This window comes from Nanorana parkeri, unplaced genomic scaffold (genome assembly GCF_000935625.1).
Source record: "Nanorana parkeri isolate BGI_ZX_2015 unplaced genomic scaffold, ASM93562v1 scaffold577, whole genome shotgun sequence".
In the NCBI taxonomy this organism is placed as follows: Eukaryota; Metazoa; Chordata; class Amphibia; order Anura; family Dicroglossidae; genus Nanorana; species Nanorana parkeri.
This window is the reverse complement of record NW_017306845.1, coordinates 660,252-678,657: the sequence shown is the minus strand read 5'-3', so window position 1 is coordinate 678,657 and position 18,406 is coordinate 660,252. Positions and strand designations below refer to the sequence as shown.

General features: G+C 39.8%; 1 protein-coding gene across 9 annotated transcripts in view; it reads left to right on the top strand.

The window, feature by feature from the left end:
- The window catches only part of CNKSR2 (connector enhancer of kinase suppressor of Ras 2), a 284,331-nt gene that overhangs the window by 216,441 nt on the left and 49,484 nt on the right, over positions 1-18,406 (top strand). For all 9 annotated transcript variants that reach the window (XM_018562440.1, XM_018562438.1, XM_018562437.1 and 6 more), the window contains 3 exons: positions 1,865-2,037; positions 8,431-8,504; positions 12,213-12,284. In XM_018562440.1, coding sequence (XP_018417942.1) covers positions 1,865-2,037; positions 8,431-8,504; positions 12,213-12,284 — 319 coding nt within the window. The remainder of the gene's footprint in view (positions 1-1,864; positions 2,038-8,430; positions 8,505-12,212; positions 12,285-18,406) is intronic.

The window sequence follows — 18,406 nt, the reverse complement described above, 5'->3', positions numbered from 1 at the left end:
ACCAGAGTCACCCCTTCACATCAGAAGTTTGCCTACAACTGTGTGAAAATGTTAAGGTCACCCCTGAGGAAGGCAGAAGACACCCTAGGATGCCAGACAACCTTGGATGAGAAAGGCTGCTGTAAGGTTTTCAACTGGAATATAGACTTTGCAGAGTGTTTATGATGGGCTTTAGGGATGGGCTCAATGTTCGAGTCAAGCGTGAGTTCAGATACCGTCCAACTGCAAAATGTTGGGCAGAGCTAGCTGTCGCTGCTAGCTCCGCCCTATTGTTTATATGTTGCTTGTATCTTTCAAAATGCTATTCTGCGGCGGTAGTTCGTCGTGAGCGGACGGGACTATTTTTATTTTTTATTTCGTCGAGTTGTTGTCATCATCGTGGACAACGCTGGACGTCGTGATTGACGCTGCATTACGTTTGGGTTGGTTTTTTTTTGTTTGTTTTTTTTTTACAATAAAAGACTTGTCAAAAACGTGTTTTTTTTCAATTAAAGGATTTTTTCAGTCTGGTCTCTTTATAAAAAAAAACAAAAACTTTTATTTAACCCTTTTGTGAATGGGTAGGGCTACAAGTATCCCTTACTCATTCACAAGGGGGGGGGGCGCATCTGGGTGCCCCTTTAGGGGTAACTTGATGTGAATAAGCCCCCTGCCCGCAACCCGCGCCCCAGGGCTTGTGGAAAAGAGGCCCTTGTCACCATAAGCATGGGGACCAGGTGCTTTTCCAGGGGCGAACCTGGAAAAGCACCCTCCCAGTGCTCGTCCGTCCCCCCTTTCCTGCCCTGCCAGGCCTGTGCTTGGATCAAGGGTCTGGTATGGAATTTTAGGGGGGACTCCACGCCTTTTTTTCTTTCAATGGGGTCCCTCCTAACATTGTCATTTTTTTCTTTATAAATGTCACTTTTTGCTGCAGCAGGTTCTATACATCGTAGAGATGCGCCACTTTACAGGCAGTTTAAGGGGACCCACCCAGGCATGATATTTTAAAGTAATTGCTTTTATTATTTCCCTTAACCTCCCTGGCGGTATGATTTAAAAAAAAAAAAATTTAAACTTTTGAATCTCCTGGGGTCAATTGATTTTCAAAGTTCTAGTCCCATAGACTAGAATTGAGTATGAGTTTGAATTTGAACTTTTTTCATGTTCTGAAGTTCGAATTCGAACTGAACAGGGGGGTGTTTGGCCCATCACTATAGGCTCCCTACTTTGACCTATCTGGGAAAAATAGGTGTTTAAACATACTTCCATAAAAATGTATGTGAATTAGTGCAGTGTAAGATGCATCCTTGTCTCCTGTTCAACTCCACAGGTCACCAGTAGGATATCTGGTACCCACAGTAGGTAAGCATAGCTTTCCTATAGCAGTCTATACTCCCCCAGTAAATTGCAGCCTCCCAAGACGAAAACGGCTCGAGGACATTTTTTCCACTACTGCAGAGAGAGAAAAACAGGCCTGCTTTTGATCTTCCATCTTCCTCATAAATACACAATGTTGTTCTTACAAAACAAACATAGATTACACTTTCAGTGTGTGGTTTACAGTAATCTGTGTCATGTATATGTTTATTTTCTCCACAGCAGGCTGTTTGTTTATGCCGGTTTAAATTTATTTCTTGCAGCATATGTACTTGATTGTAGTCATCAACACATACTGATACCCTCAATACCCAACCTGTTGTATTACAAGTTTTACTATGCAGGCATTACCTTGTCAGGGATGCTTTTTTAAAAATATTTATATATTCTTTGGTTGTTTCACTTGGGTTTGTTCTCATGGCACAGCATTAGGAGTACTATAGAAAGGTTAATCTTTGTAATGCTTGAAAGTCATGATTCATCTTTCTGCATTGTGCTTGTCTTCAAGGTCCCGTTCCTGGGAAAAGTAAAAGGCGCATTTCATGTAAGGACTTGGGTCGTGGTGATTGTGAGGGATGGCTATGGAAGAAGAAAGATGCAAAGAGCTATTTCTCACAGAAGTGGAAAAAATACTGGTTTATTTTAAAGGATGCCTCCCTTTATTGGTATTCCAACGAGGAGGTAAAACAATTGGCTCCATTTTGAAAAGATTAAGATTCCTCTAATATTTATTAATTCTCATGTACTGGCACCATAATTTCTGCCATCTGATCGTGCCAAGGGATCAGGTGATGGTTAGACTATTGATATATTGATGCCTAACTGCAGAGCTCAGGAGAGTGTGAAATGTTGTACATGTATGCACCACAACTTGTATCAGAGCAGTGTGTATAAGCAGCTTTCTTTGAAGCCTTTAAAGCACCCTTCAGCTCCAGTTTGGGGGACAAACCGAGATCTTAAAGAAGAACTCCAGAAATTGTTTTATTAACCTTTTGTAGTGGGGCAATCCCAGAGTTACGCACTTATTTGTGTCCAGGCACAAAAATAACAAAGTTATACTCACCCAAAGCTCTGAGCCAGCTTCTTTTTAAAAGGTCCTTTCCTTTCATCTGCAGTGATCCAAGGTCTTGTAAATCATCATGTTCCATACACAGTGTATAGACATGAGGATGCTGAGGAGGAATTAATTTGCTGCACTGGAGGAGGAGACGAACTGGCTGGAGCGAGCGATGTGACGGCTGGCTCAGAGCTTCGGGTGAATATATCTTTGTTATTTTTGTCTCTAGACACAAACGACCACTTAACCCTTGCAGTATGGGGGAAGCCCCACTGCAAGGGTTAATAAAAATTCCTGGAGTTCTTTTTTTAATCCCTTTTAAAGTGTATAGAAACCCAAAGCATTTTTTTAGGTTTTGGATGGAGAAGGAATGGATTATTGCTGTATCCCTGCTGGGAGGTTCAGCCTCTCTATTTGACCTGGTGACTATTTTCACAAGTACAGAAAGTGGTGGGAAATCGAAAGATTTTGTGGTGAGGTGAAATCTTCCAATCGGTTAATCTATTCTGGTAACAACTGTAAGAGGGGATATCCTTTTGCATTGGAGAGATTTGCTTTTACTTCCAGCCATCTCTTGGACAGGAAGTGAAGGGAAATCTTTGACAGGACACCGACAGAAAAAAACCTGCCTGGGGTCTTAACCATTCTTTCCAAACCTCAAAGAGGAACTGCAGGATTTTCAAATGTTAACCCTTGCAGTGGGACGACCTCTGCACTGCAAGGGTTAACTGCTCGTTTTGGTCTAGGGGCGCAAATATAATTACCTGATCCTCATTCTTGCCTGGCTGCTAGATTAGTCCCCGCAGCCTCTTCTCCCCGGGTTCCAGCATTCTAAGCCCAACTGATGTCGTCATGTCTACGCAAAGTCCATTCTTGTGTATTAGATGCAAGGATGCAGAGGGACATACTAGAGCTGAAGTGGAGGGGGAGAGAGGTGAGCGGTCTCTGCCACAGAATCAAGGATCAGGTGAGTGTATTCTGTTTATTCCTTTCCATAGACCAAAACCATCAGTTAAACCAGCAAGGGTTAACTTATGAAAGTTCTGGATATCTGCTTTAATGTTTTTTTCCACTTTTGCAATAAAAAAAAAATCACATACAGCATACTCAAAAATATGTTGCCGTTCTTACTGTTTTCAGAGCAGGATTACACATAGGACACTACAGAAAGCTTCTAGTGGTTAGAATATATGTCGGGGGGCAGACAGACAGAGGGACAGTTTTAAAAAAAAAATTGCATTACCAGAAAATGACTTGAGATCTTTAACCCTTTGATAGGACAGACTGATGATTAAATCTGCCATTATAGTACAGATAGGGTCATTTGGCATAACAACAAAAAAACTCCCCTGCCCCCTTAAACGATTAGAATGAAGCAGGATTTCTCAGTCCTGCAGTTTTCAGAATTGGGCATCTTAAAAGATAAGCTGCAATTTGTAAATATTTTTAAGTTGTGCTGTGTGAATGGAGCCTTAATGTAGCCAAAAAAGAGGCTATGGCCTATGGGCCAGTTAGGGAAGTGATGCCATAACATTTATCCCTGAATTTGTGCACCGATGCAACCAAAATTATAAAAACCTAACATTGGATAAAGCTTCCATTTGCTGCTAGCCAAATCCTTCCTCATCTGTTTCACTTGTTCTCATATCTGCCTACGCATTTCTCGTGATTCATATGTTCCCTTCCTTCTCCCTGTAGATTCTTACTATTATCTGGTATTGATTGCAATCTAAAAGGCACTGCGGCACTACAGTACAATTTTCAATACATTTACCCAGTTCTGACATGCTTTCTGCACTGTATGAATGTGTGCAATGACAGTTAAAGGAGAATGACTGGCTGGGCATTATAATATACACACTTACATAAGCATAATTTCACACGGCATCAGTGAATTCCATATAACTAGCTTAATAGCAACATTGTGACCTCTTTTTTTTTTCTATAAATTGTATCTTTGTGCCAGTGGGGAAAAAAGGACACTAATTAAAATATACAATTCGAGCTTGTAGTTAAAAAAAAAACAAGCCACAAATGAAAGAATACAACATTATGAAATAAAAGAATATTGATACAATACTATATTGGCATGTGGGTAATCATTTTACTTAAATCCGGGGGGAGATTTCCAAACTATGGAGCAATTAAACCAGATGAAGCTTTCAAAAATAAATGGGATTTCTTGTCTTGAGCATTTCAGTATGGACAAATACGTGAGACAAAATGTCAAATGAAATAATTATTAGGTGGTGTGAATGCAGTGCAAGAAAATGAATGATACTTATACAGACATAAACAGTTAATATTCATATTGTTCAAGAGTAATATTCTTCGTAGATTGTAAGGTGGTTGCATGTAAAATCGAGATACAAAAAAATCTGACTAACAATAAAATACAACAAGATATTATATTGTAGATCGAGATGCAGATGTATGAACATCTGATGAACAACACTGTTACTGTAAAGAACAAATAAAAAAAACTTGCCTGTTAATGCAGATAAATTCTCACACTTACATCATTGATAATGTTCATCATTATCTATATGAAGGCAGCCACTCATCACAATCTTTTCATACAATCCAATTTCCTCATTTGTTTATGGCAAAATAGTTTTCAATGAAAATTCACCAGAGTCTGATTTAAAGAAATATCATCTTTAACTAAAAAGGTATGTAACACACAGAATTCTACACATGTTTAAACAAATTTCCATGTTACTCTGCAGCCCACTATGGTGGTTTAAAGCTGTCAAAAAATGTAAATGTTGCTTCCTTGCAACCATAGCAACCCTTGGAGTGTTCTTTTTATTGCAGGGAACATTTGCACTAATCATATTTAATGCTTGTATGATTAGTTGACTGCTTTTCCCGGATGTCTGTACATAGCTTCAGGTTGCATTTTTAGCCATCCAACACTCAAGAGAACTATGGGGTACACTTTTTTTTTTTACATTTTTAGTTTCCTTATTATACAATGTTGCAATGTACTCCTGTAATCAAAAATGCACCATAAGCTTACAATTCAGTGTAATATACTGTGGGCAGGGCTAAGCTCTGTGCTGAGACAATATTGTCAAGATCCTCCTCCTCCCATCGAGTGACAGCAGCTTGTAGGAGCTGCTGCAGGTTCATGAGACAGGGCACATCGTATCAGAGTTAACATTTGCACATCCATCCTGCAGTTTGTCTTTCGTTCCCCCTCCTCTCTCTCTCCTCCATGCTGCTCTCTCCAGCCAATACACATACTACATTGGCACTAAGACCTGTCAGTTCAGCTTTGTCCTCGTCCCCCCTCTCCTCCACTCTTCTGTCCTTATCTCTTCTTCTCTTTGTATGTCCCAGGACAGCAGAGGGGAGGGAAGTTTAGTGAACTGACTGTCTTAGTGTCGATGTAGTATATGTATTGTCTAGAGACAACAGTTTGGCGGAGAGGGGGAATGAAAGACCAACTGCAGGATGGATGTACAAGAGTATATAGACCTGTGACCTGACCTAAATAAACTCTGATAGGATGCGCCATGAGCTGCATCTGCACAGGTTCTCATGAATGTGCAGCAACTCCTACAAGCTGCTGTCACTCAATGGCAGAGGAGAATCCAGACAGTATTGTTGGGATCTCTAATCAGCACAGAGCTTCGCTCCACCCACAGCATATTACATCTACTTTTAAGCTTATGGTGCATTATTGATTACAGGAGTACATTACAATGCTGTATCATAAGGAAACTAAAAATGCAAAAAAAAGTGTACCCATAATTCTCAATTACAACTCCATCCAGACAATTGCCTCTGACAAATCTAAAGTTTTGGACTGCTCAGATGATAAATAGTGAGGCTAGATCGCCCCATCAGAGTCACATGCGGCATTAAAAATCTGGCAGAAGTTCTAACCTTTACCTATGCTTTTTGAAGTGAGAGAAATACCTACATTGACATTTCAACCCCATCTAAAAACGCTGGCTGTCTATCATGACACATATATATTTACCAGTCATCTATGCAGATTGAGTGTTCTGACTTCATTTTTGCTCAGGGTCAGAAACTCTCGGTAGTGAAGCCAGAGACTATCATGACAGCTAAGCAATTACCATTTGAGAAGGCGCAGAGGAAAAGATAAAGATATACGCATCTCATTAAAGGTATTCTTGAAACACGGGCCAAACTAATATCTAATTTGCTCAGTTTTAGGCATTTATTTTGAGAAAGATCTCACTTTCTTCTTTATACCCTGACATATGGAGCTTTTTGAGCTGTAGACTAGCTGGAATCTGCTTGCCAAACATAACTGTATGACGAGATCACGTGAACCTGGGCCTAACATGACAACAATTTAGGAGAGCTAAAAGAAGCCACTTAAACCACTAACTAGTCATATTTCTTTGAATTATTCACTTAAAAAGATTCAAAACAAGTCATTTTTATTACTATTACACCTGGATAAATATTTGAGTTTCATATAAGGGGTACGGAGCGGTGTAACATCAGAGTTTCATTTATGTGCCTGAAGACAAATATGATCTCTGACAGTCTGCATTCCTCCGAGCAATTAATCAGAGCTGGCTTCATTCTCCTAGTGCAATATGGGAAAAGGAAAGCAAGACTCTTGATGGCTTCTACAAGGCCACTTTAACACATTAAAGATGGAGTTAAACTCTTTGGTTATGTGATCACTGCAGTAACAGTAGCCTTTAGGGTACGCCATTGAAATACTATTGCTAAATAATTTTAGTATGGCATGACTGTAATATTTCTGAAACTGCACTAGAATCCTAACATTACCCTAAAAGCTAGATCCTGAAAAGTTAGAATGTTAGTGGAAGCACTTGTATATTGATTTTGCATATATGTTTATTATGGTCATGAATAAAAAAAAAAATGGAAAAAAATGTTGTTGTGTATATTGTTTAATGGGTAAATATTAAATATTGGAAATGGCTAGATAGTATTCTTATTTACAGCCAGCAGATGGAGCTCTATGCACTTTCTCATGTCATACAGACTGTAGCTTTTCTGGAAAAAGTAATGATCATAGTGCCAACTGACTTAAGCAGGGGAATATGTAAGAGAAGTGACTGCTTAACTGTCCATGCACAAATTGCTCTTTCTGAGGTTTCAAATGACGATGGAGACAGACTGCAAACAGCATCTACTGTGCTGTTAGTAAAACCATATTGCTCAATTAATCCTGCATATGTGAACATTGTGTAAAATGGTATTTGTAAAAATAAAACGGATTGCATATAAACAATAAACCCATAAACTTAAGAAAAAAAATGATTGCCCCAATTCTGGGATAGTTTTCTTTAAATGCTAAAAAAAATTAGAGACACTCATATGTGATGTGGACCCAATCCCATGTCTGACAGAAACATATTTTTGTTACGTTTGGATAGAATTGTTTTTTTGATGACTCTCTCTGTCACCATTGCTCCCATATTCTTTTTATTCCTGTCCTATTGTCATGTGTCTCCAGGACAGGAAATAAAGGGAAAGCTTCCCAACAGATGTAAAAGCTTGTTTATTAGTAATGTTAGGGAGAATTAAAACCTTTGTCAGGTCAATATTGCTCTCAGGCATTGAGGTTGTAAACTTCATCCAATCTCAAATTAAAAAATGTTTGGCTGTAGTTGTGCTTTAAAATGTAACTTTGTGGGAAAAAAAACTAAGAATGGGGAGTTGCATTCTATGAGTTAGCTGGTAACCTGAGTGATTCTTATCATTGTATTGGTATTTATTTAGACGTGCTTAAAATTTATATGTGCAAGATTGTGCAATTCTGTGCACTCATGAAACAATCCCAGCTTCATACTTTCCTATTGTTTGGGAAGCGCAAGTCTGTCAACTGGAAAATCCATCATGGCCTCTTGATTGATCTCCAAATCTGCTGACCAGAGTTTTTGCTGAGATCTGTAACATTCCAATCAGATGAGGTTATGATTGTTTAACATAGTTAAATTGGTTATTATGGCATTGTTGTAACTAATATATATTTTTAATTATTTGTACATTTTTAGGAAGAAAAAGCTGAAGGATTTATTAGTCTACCAGAATTTAAAATAGATCGTGCCAGTGAGTGCCGCAAGAAATTGTAAGTAAACATGTCTGTTACATGATTAAATAATAGAATAGATTGTGTTATGTTGTACCCATAGGTATCTCAGAATGGTGAATGTGTCCATTGAGAAGAAAGTGTCACATACCTTTGGGGAATCTGATGTGACAAGGGCGGCCTCACCTTGCCACTCTGGTCCCAGAGCGCCTAAATGAAGTACAGGGTCGCAGAGGGGCATGAGTGCCGGATGATTATGACTCTGCCAGGCAACAGTCTTCGGTGCAGGCACAGAAGAGAAGCACTTTGGGAACAGGTCTTTAGGCAATCCGTGGTCCTGGCAGGCAGAGTTGTAAACAGGCAGGCAGCGAGGTACCAAGACGAAAGGCAGGAAAGTAGTCAGGGACAGGTTGAAGTCGGCAATGTGCGGGCAATGCCGTACGAGGTGCAAGGCAGAAGCTGGCATCAGGAACACAGCGGTGAGCATTGGGAGGTCAAGACAAGCTGGGTCAGGTAGACAGATTGAAATACAGGAATTTAGGAACACGTGTATAGCTGACAATCACACAGCACAGGAGGAGTGACCCTCACAGCCTAAATAGCCCTAAGGGTGCCAGAGGTTGAGTTACACATTGGTGCATGCAGCAATGCACGTCCACGCAAAGACGCAGAGCCCGGCAAAGCTCTATAGGCAAAACCGGGGGCATGCGCAAACCGCTAAGCATGGACTCTGGTTCTGCCTTCCTGACAGGAAAAGAACATAAATAGGCCCCTAAGAATTATTGAGCGTCATTTACAAAGGTGAAACAAATTCAGTTAAATAGAAAGAACCTTCAGACTAAACAAAAACAGCCCTGTAATTTGTAATGACAAAGCTATTTAGATCTCCAAGGCTAGCCTTCAAATCCATTTAGACCTTAAATAGTGAGACCTTATTTATAAAGAATTGCAGACAAACACAGTTGTATGGTGTAACGTGCTTAAAAATGTGTAATTCTCTGGGCCAAATTTTTGAATCAAGATATCCTTGTCAGAAAGTGCAGCGAGGCCTTCACTTTTTTCTTCTACCATACAGTATAGTTTGTTTAAGAACCACCCCAGCCTGTGATTAGATAGTGAAGAAACAGCAACTCGCTGAAGACGTCAAACCTGTGCACTCGCCTCCTATTTGCCACCATGCTAAGCAGTATGCAATGTAGTATGGCCTTATTCGTTTACAGTGCTGCTCCTTCCTCTCCTGGTCTGATGCCCACTCAGTGGAACTAAGGGAGGTTCAGATACTGTCTAATACTTTTTTTTTTAAATACATAGCTAGGTTAACCAGTGCTATTTTATATCTGATATTTCTGCTTTAAGCATAATTCGTAACACTCAATTGCAATTTTCTTTTTAATTTTAAATAAGCTATAATTAGCCTTTTACTGCGGTAACCCATATCAGCCAATCAGGGATCATCTTGTACTGGTATGACAGTAGAATAACTGAGACTTAAAAATAAACATTTAAGAACGAACTGTTTTAAGTCAATACGGATTGTTTAATTTCTAACATAGTATGTAAGGTTGAATAAAGACCCAGGTCCATCAAGTTTTACCTATGTATGCGAGTATATCTGGCTTTAGAACTTCCCATATCCCTGTAGGTTCTGCGAAAGAAGAAACACCTCCAGTAGTTTCTTGAATTTATCAATAATATCAGCAGATACCGCTGCCGCTGCCTCCGGGAGGGAATTCCAAACTTTCACTACTCTCACAGTGAAATATCCCTTGAAAATTCTAAGATTTAACCCCTTCTCTTCTAAACTCTGGTTGTGTCCCGGGTTCTCAATACAGTTTTGGGATTAAACAGTTTATTCCTAATATTATGGTCCCCACTGATTCTGAAAAATTCTAAGGTTGGAAGGGCAACCAATAAGCATTCTTCTACAGCAGACAACAAGAATGTGTGCCCATTGGAAGGAGGAGATTCACCCTCTCCACTTGTCTAAGAGAAGATTTCCCCTTGTAGAAATTTGTTGTCCCTTCCTATTCTCTGAAGGACAGCAAGTCAATGAAAATATCCCTAAGTGAACACAGCTAGAAACGGAAAAAAAAAAAAAACCTATCCGAAAATACATACTGGCTGTAAATATATTTTAAAATTACATACACTTCTGTTTTTCCTTTGCAAGTTTGTAGCCTGGATTTTCTTTCATATCATAATTTTATGGCATGTTGTAGTAAATTGCTATGCTCTAGGTGTTATTAAAACAGTGTTGCTGTTTTACATGGTCATATATTGTGCTACCTTTACTGCAAAATGGATAGATACTGTTTTAAGTTGGTATTTTCCTGCAGTGCTATCCAAGCATTGGGTTCTACCAGACTGTGTTTCGTGTAGCACTGTAAACTGTTCATTTGTTCATACTGTTGACATTTAGCACCTAAGGTTCCAGAATAAGGATAGTAAATGTCATCATCATGTTTGATAAAAGTGCTGAGAGTGCAGTTATTCACAATATTAAACTCCAGTAGAATGGTCCTTTGACAAGTTGACTTCTTTCAATAAATGATTCATGTTGGCTAACTATGAAATGACAACTCCAAGCATGCATAAAAGCACATTTTAGTTCCTTCAAAAGTTGTAAAACTTTGTGTTCGTGTTATGAACTGCATTGCTCCACACCTGCTGAAAGTGAAATTAGACTGGCTGCAGAAGTGCCTGCACTATAACAGATTTGGGACAGGAGTAAACTAATGGGCAAAAAAAGGGAGGGGGTTCAGAGTGAGTGCCACCAGTGTAGTGATTTTCTCCAGACCAAATGATATTGTTTTGGTCTCAAAAAGATGGATGCCCATCTGCCCTATCAATAATGTAATGTGTAAACATGTGAAATCCTACCTATGTTCAGCTTTTGGCTGCCTTCAGCTACTGCCATTTAAGCATAACGATGGCAGTGGGACATGTTCATTTGTCAACAGCCTGGTTCATTGTTCAGGCTTAATCTGAATTGTTGATTTTACTTGGCAGTTTAAACTTTGCAGCAAGTACCTTACTGCATCCGCTTCAAGTGACACTAAACTCAGTAATTAAATCTTAAAAATACAGTCAAGTACCTTAACTGTTAACAAAAATTTAGTTTATTTGTGCACCACTCTGCTGTAGATCCTCAAATCATCTCTGGATTGATGCTGACAGACCTTCCTTCTGCAGGATGGCTACTTTTGTTCCCCACAGTCCCTGTGTGTTGTGAAGTAGCTACTGCCCCAAGCTCGCTCCCATGATGGACTATAATCTCAATACAAATTAGTAAACTAAATGTGGGGCTACCCTCACAGTGTAACTGCCTGGAGCTCTTCTTTAACCTCCATGCCCATCGTCCTGCTCCCCGCCTTGTCCTGCATTGCAGATTTAAAGCAAGGCTCCATCTGGGAGCCGTTGTCAACTTCTGTGAGCTAGTAGAGTTTCCCTGTGTGAATGACATAATGAGCTCCGCAACCCCCCTGCGATCTGGAAGAGAACAGGTAAAAATGCTGTGCAGACACATGATTGTACATAACTGTACAGTACAAAAGAAGCTTGGAGAAAGGTAAAAAAAAGTTTTATTAAAAACTAATCCTAGTATGGCCACTGTGTAGTCTAAAATGTATTACCATATGCCTATGTAGTTGAGGATTCACATATAGTTTGTTTCATGTTGTATTCACACACTCGCCTAGGCATTGTATAAAATATATTTAATATTTGTGTATTATTTTGTTCTTCTAGTGCATTTAAAGCTTGCCATCCGAAGATTAAAAGCTTCTACTTTGCTGCTGACAGTCTAGATGATATGAACAGGTAAGAAAAACATGTGGGTTATATTTTTAAAGCTGTTCTGTTCTTGGAAATGACTATTGTTTTCTAGTCATGGATATATTTATAATCTAATTACATTATTTCCCAGCTGTTTCTCAGCTGAGTTATTTTTTTATACATGGGGTGGACTTTAACCTTTACAATATGGAATCTGCTGAACCATGTAAGAAAAAAATTTTTTGTTGTGTTTACTGGCCAACAACAGATATTGGCTTATGAAGCACATTCGTACCTGGCTTATCATAGCATAATAAGCTATTTTGTATGGGGTTTTTTGGCACATAAGATTTTCATTAAAGAATTTCAAGTAAAATGATAAAACTGGAACAAGCTATGAGTCCGCTATCCGCAAGCACGATATATCAGCATACATCCACTTAAAACTATGACTTGATGGGCAGTATGTGAAACACAGAATGCTGACTCTTTCAGTAATCAATATGTGAACAGATAAAGTGAGTGGAGTCATGGTCAATACCAATGTAGCCTCTGGGAGCAGCTCAATGAAAGTAATGAAAGTAAAAGGAGGAAAGGAGAGCAAGAAAGACATTAAAACAGGTGAAAAAAATGGTAGGGGGTGGAAGATGAATGAGGGGTAGAGAAGATTAAGGAGGAAGATAAGAGGGAGGGTGTCAAGACTAGGGAAAGACAAAGTATCACAACAGGGTGAAGAAGACGTCCAGGGAACCAAGGCCATATGAACAAAATTGCCATGAGCAATCCCTAATATAGAGCAACCCTTCAAGTAGGGACCCTTCCTAGGAGATTTGAAGCAATCTGAATAATAATCTATTTTTGAACTGTAGATAATCTAAAATGGGACAACATTCTGTGTTCTCTGTTACTCTCCATGTATGTGATCATAGATGATTTTTTTCACCATCCATGCAGTCAGAAGGTTACACTTAAGCACTTTATGTTTTGGTCTTTTAGATTATGCCATATGTGGGCCATGCTGTTGCATCTGTTGGTAGGGGCATCTCACGGGCATCAGCAGCTTTGACATTAGTTTGCCCAGGTGAAGATATAAAGAGGGTCCCTTACAAAGTCTTATTAAAAAGGAATACCATTATTAGTATACTGTTTAAATGTGTTGGTATCACTGATTGTATGTACATGTCTACTAGCTATCTATACACAAAAGAAAAACGTGCACCACCTAGATTACACACCACCCAAAGATGGAGCATTTGACCGTGACATCAAGGGTCTTCTAGTAAAGATATGAAACAGCTGCTAATTTGATAGATGTTGACCGCTCTCATTAAAATGATAATCTCCTTTCCATTTAAAAATATCTCCTTGACAAATTTCAACTGCCGTCTCCGAGTAGCAACATCTTGTTATAAATGTGTCATTTCCGAATTCCACGTGTCTCCATCAGTTACATTCCTGTGTTGGCCCACTCCATCTGTAAACTTAATGACTGTCAGGTCTGAGTCGTACAAAATATACAAAATCCTGAATCACTTAGCATCTGCAAGTAAGTCCTCCTAACAGTTAGGAAGCCCACCTTACTTACCAGTGTATCCGGGTATACAAATTAGAGTTTTGAACTTTGCCTCTGTCCTGCTTCATGCTATCAAACCTGCCAACATCCCCGCAATGACCACTTATACGCTGCTCTGGTGCAGCTTCTTTCTCAAAAGGTCATAGCCATTGTTCCAGGAAAGGAGAGGTCCCAGGGTTTCTACCTAAACCATTTCACCATGCCCAAGGTAAAATGGGTCATTTGCCCCATACTGGATCTAAAGATTCTCAACACCTTCCTTTGGGTACTAAAATTCTAAATGGAAATCTTCAAGGTTAATCATTGCTTTTTCTCCATCTGAGCAACCTTCAGGCCTTGGTGGACATCAATGATACCTACTTGCAAGCCCCCATCTTGTTGGTTTACCAATGTTAACTGTGTTACCAGCTTGTTGTACTTTTGGTCTGCCCATGGAATTTCAGGACTTCACCAAGGTGCTAGCCCCTGTACTTGCCTTGCTTCACTCACTGGTCATTTCCATAATTCGATATCTTTATGACCTTCTCCTGGGGAACAGTTGGTACAGACACTAGCAATCAATGTCCAACAGACTGTATCCTGAACCTCAAGGAATCGGCACTGAACACTGACTCATCGCTTGGAGTTTTTAGGCCTAATCCTAGAAATAGCCTTGGCCAGGTTTTTTTTTTCTTCTGCAGGAAAAACTCCAAACTCTCTGCTCCTATGTTTGGACTCTGTAACTCAATGTCCTGACTGTGTGAGACATGAAGGCACACTCTCTGGCTCATCACATTCATCTTGACCTCAAAACCAGGCTAGGCATGGCCTAGTGGCCTGTGAGTTTAGCCCTAGAGTTGGGAAATACTTCCACTGATCTAAAAGGTTCTTATAACAAATGCCAGTCCGGTGGACTGTGGAGAAGTCCTGGAGACTTGTTTGGTACAAGAGACTTGTCTCACGATTTAGTAGGACAATGTCGGCCATCAAGGGGAAACCTGAAACACTCCAGGCATGGTATCTTTCAAGATACCTTTCACAGATGAGTAATGATGTGGACTTCCTGGTTTTCAGGTTCAACAACACGCTGTGTAAGTTTGCCCCTAGGTCCAGGGATCCTCTAGCTATTGAAGTGGCTTCTCTGGTGAACCTGTGGGATCAATTAACCTGATCAATGCCTTTCCTTCTTTTAAAGCTCCTTCCTTACCTGCTCTATAGGATCGAGATGGAGGGCATTCCAGTGATTTGTGTCACACCAAACTGTTGGAAGTGGATGTGGTACTCCAGCCTCATCTGACTCCTCGCAGTCTCTCCCTGGGCCCTTCCAGATTGTCTGGATTTTCTATCCCAAGGGCTTATTTGCTACCCTGTTTCTTGATACCTGGATTTAATGGCTGTTAAATGCCAGTACCATCAAGGGTCAAATGTCAGCCCTAGCTGTTCCCTTTCAAAGACTGGGTGCCTCTCACTTCTTGAAAAAGGCATTTGTACAGAGTCTCACTCACATTGTTCCTACTGTACATCTGACAGTGCAATATCAACATGATTCTGTTGGTCCTTCAGAAACCACTCTTTGAACCTATCAGGGATGTTCAATGGTCTACTCATCACTCTGTGTCCTTCTCTGTCCTGCTCCTAGACATACTAAGGACATACTAAGAACATTTCCCTCCACTGTCTTTATGCGATATGCACTGTTTCAAGTCTATCTCTCAACTACAGCTTACTTTAGAGAGATTGACCCCCTTTTCATCATTCCTGAGGGTCCCCATAGGGGACAGCCTGACTCTCATTCCACTTTTTCTAGGTAGACTCAACGGGGTTGATTTACTAACCTTATAAACACACCACAAACATGTATACACCTCTGTAGTGTGTTCCCTCCCAGCATGATCTATGGGTGGAATCTAAACACCTTTTTAGTGTGTACACACCCAGCAGGTGTGTTGTGCAAAGCCCTGCCCTGAATTGCAAGGTGATGTTGTGTAAATTAGCTCTACATTGTGTTGCTTGCGTTGATGAATGCAGGAATGTAAATGCATGAGCTAACCATTTTTGTCTAAACTGTGAAGCAGCAGATTTTTCCATATATGGCATTAGTGGAAATATGCTTTTAGAGACTTTTTGGTTGATAAATACGCTTTGCTGTGTTAAAATCACACGCACCTGGTGCGTGCGTGCGTTTTAGGTTAGTAAATCACCCCCAACATCTCATAATTCAAGCTTATAGGGTTAAAGTGACATTAAACCCTCAGATGTTTTAACCTAAACCAATACTGTAATGTGTGCCTTACTGTAATCCATGGTTGTTTCCCTTCTCTTTGCTGCTCTTCCTTTTAAATCCTCATGTCTTCTCATGCTGTACAGAACTTCCCTTTTCAGCTCAGGGCCTCTTCCTGTAGTGCTGGATCAGATTACAAGCCTATGCAAATGGATACACAGACACCGTGTATCCATTCCTGAGACAAGGCAGTCTGCTGCAAATCAGAAGTTCTGCAGAGCATGAGAACAGATACAGATTTAAAAGGAAGCGCAGCAAAGAGAAGGGAAACAACCATGGATTACAGTAAGGCACACATTACAGTATTGTTTTATGTTAAAAAATCTGAGAGTTTAATGTCACTTTAAGGACAAGGTTCCATTTTTCCCTGTGAAGGCACAGTCCACCTGGACCAGTTAGTGCTTCATGGGCTTTTCAGCAACAGGCATCTGTTTTTCAGATTTGCAAGGCTGCCACCTGGTCTTGTGTTCACATGTGTATTTTACTAGGTGGATGTTTAGGCCTCATCTTATGCCAACTTCAGTCATAAGGTTCTTCAAGTGGCTCTGCAAGCTGTGTTGAGCCCAATCTCTTAACTGCTTGTTACTTGAGGGCCTGTGAGTGCTTTGCTTTGTTTGCTGTGTTGCCCACTCCTTCCCCCTCTTCCCCCTCTCCCCATTTGGACTCTGCTCTTAGACGTCTGAGTCTCAAAATGACTTCACTCTTTTTCCCTTAATTAATTATTAAGACAATGGTATTTTTAACTCAAAATCCCCAAAACATTTTCTTGGAGTTCATTAAAGGACACAAGTCCTACTCTTCCGTTCTTATGCTCCACTCCTACTATTTCTTTTCCCCAAATCTGAAGCATGCTGGGAGTGGGAGGGGTTTTACTATGCTGTCTTGCAGCTGTGTTTGCCAGTGTTTAATCTCCTAAAAGCAGCAGCATAACCCAGTGTCTCAAAATTATTTCACATTGTGTCCCTTTAATGAACTCTAAGAAAAAAATGTTTGGTACATCAAAATTCCTGTTACTCATTTTAGAAAAGTGGGCGGAGCAATGCATTTCATTCCTTTTTTTTTTCCTGGGTCAACTGTGCATGCATAATCTTTGGTTTCTTTTGGTCCACCTTACCATAACCTGTCTCATGTTCCCAAATTCTTGCTTTATAGAGCCCATGGTTATTATACAGTGCATTGCTGTTGTCCAAGCCTAAAACCACTTTATTCCATTTGGAATAACTTGCTGTCTTATAATATGTATCTGTGTTGGATTAACAGTTTGCCCATAATATGCAAAAAGGAATTGATATGAATGGCCCCACCTACTATCCTAAATTTAGGAATAAATGCATTATTATTTGCACTGTTGATGGCTGGTGATGCATTCTTTTTTATTAAGGCTCACCATGCAACATACAAAAATTATTCCTGGTAACCTGCGTCTTCTGTTTCTCTGATTTTACTTTATTTATAGTGTCTGTGGTATTGACTTTCACGCAAAGAAACAATATTGTGTAGCAGATTTTATGTACGCAGAGAACAGCATAACAATATAAATAAAAGTAACTGCTTATGGGTATAAAATGACATCTGCTAGACTGGAGTCTGGGTACGTGACTTAACCAAGTCAAAGCATTTGTCACATAACAGACATTTGTTCAAACACTAGGGTTGCTGGTGGGGATTAATTAAATTGCATGTATCAAAATCAATATCACTGTATGTTCCCCATGAGTTTTGAAATGCTGGATATAAAGCACTATATTTATTGTTCTCATAAACCAGCTTGTGAGTTTTTTTAATAAAATGCATAATAATGAAGGGTAAAGAAGGATGTTGCATATTACAAACTTCAGGCTAAACCTTGTATTTTGAATTCAGTGTGGATTTGTAGAGTCTGGTAGATGTTTTTTGTTGCTGTATGTGTCTCTATTGGTGACTTTTCCTTATAATTCCTATGTGTACCTTCTTGTCCCGGGGACAACCACACCCCACATTTCTTGTATGGGTGTCAGAAAGGCAAAGGAAAATCTCTCCAGTGAGGTCAAAGACAAAAATTTAAATCTAACACAGATTTTTAATCTTCCTCACTGTATCCCAAACTCAAATAAAAATGGCTGTAAAAGGAAAATAAAGTGCATTTGTGTTGAGTATGTATTTTACGTATAATTGTGAAGCTTATCCTAACCTTTTACCCTAACCTGGGCCTTTTTCTCCCTTAATCTCCGTGGATATAAGAGCTTTTTTTGTTTCCCTGAGGTTTTGTTTTTGTTTTTTTAACCACCTCCGGGCCGGCCGTAGTAAAAAAACGGCCGGCACGAGCTCTCTAGATCTGAGCGGGCGTCTTTAGAC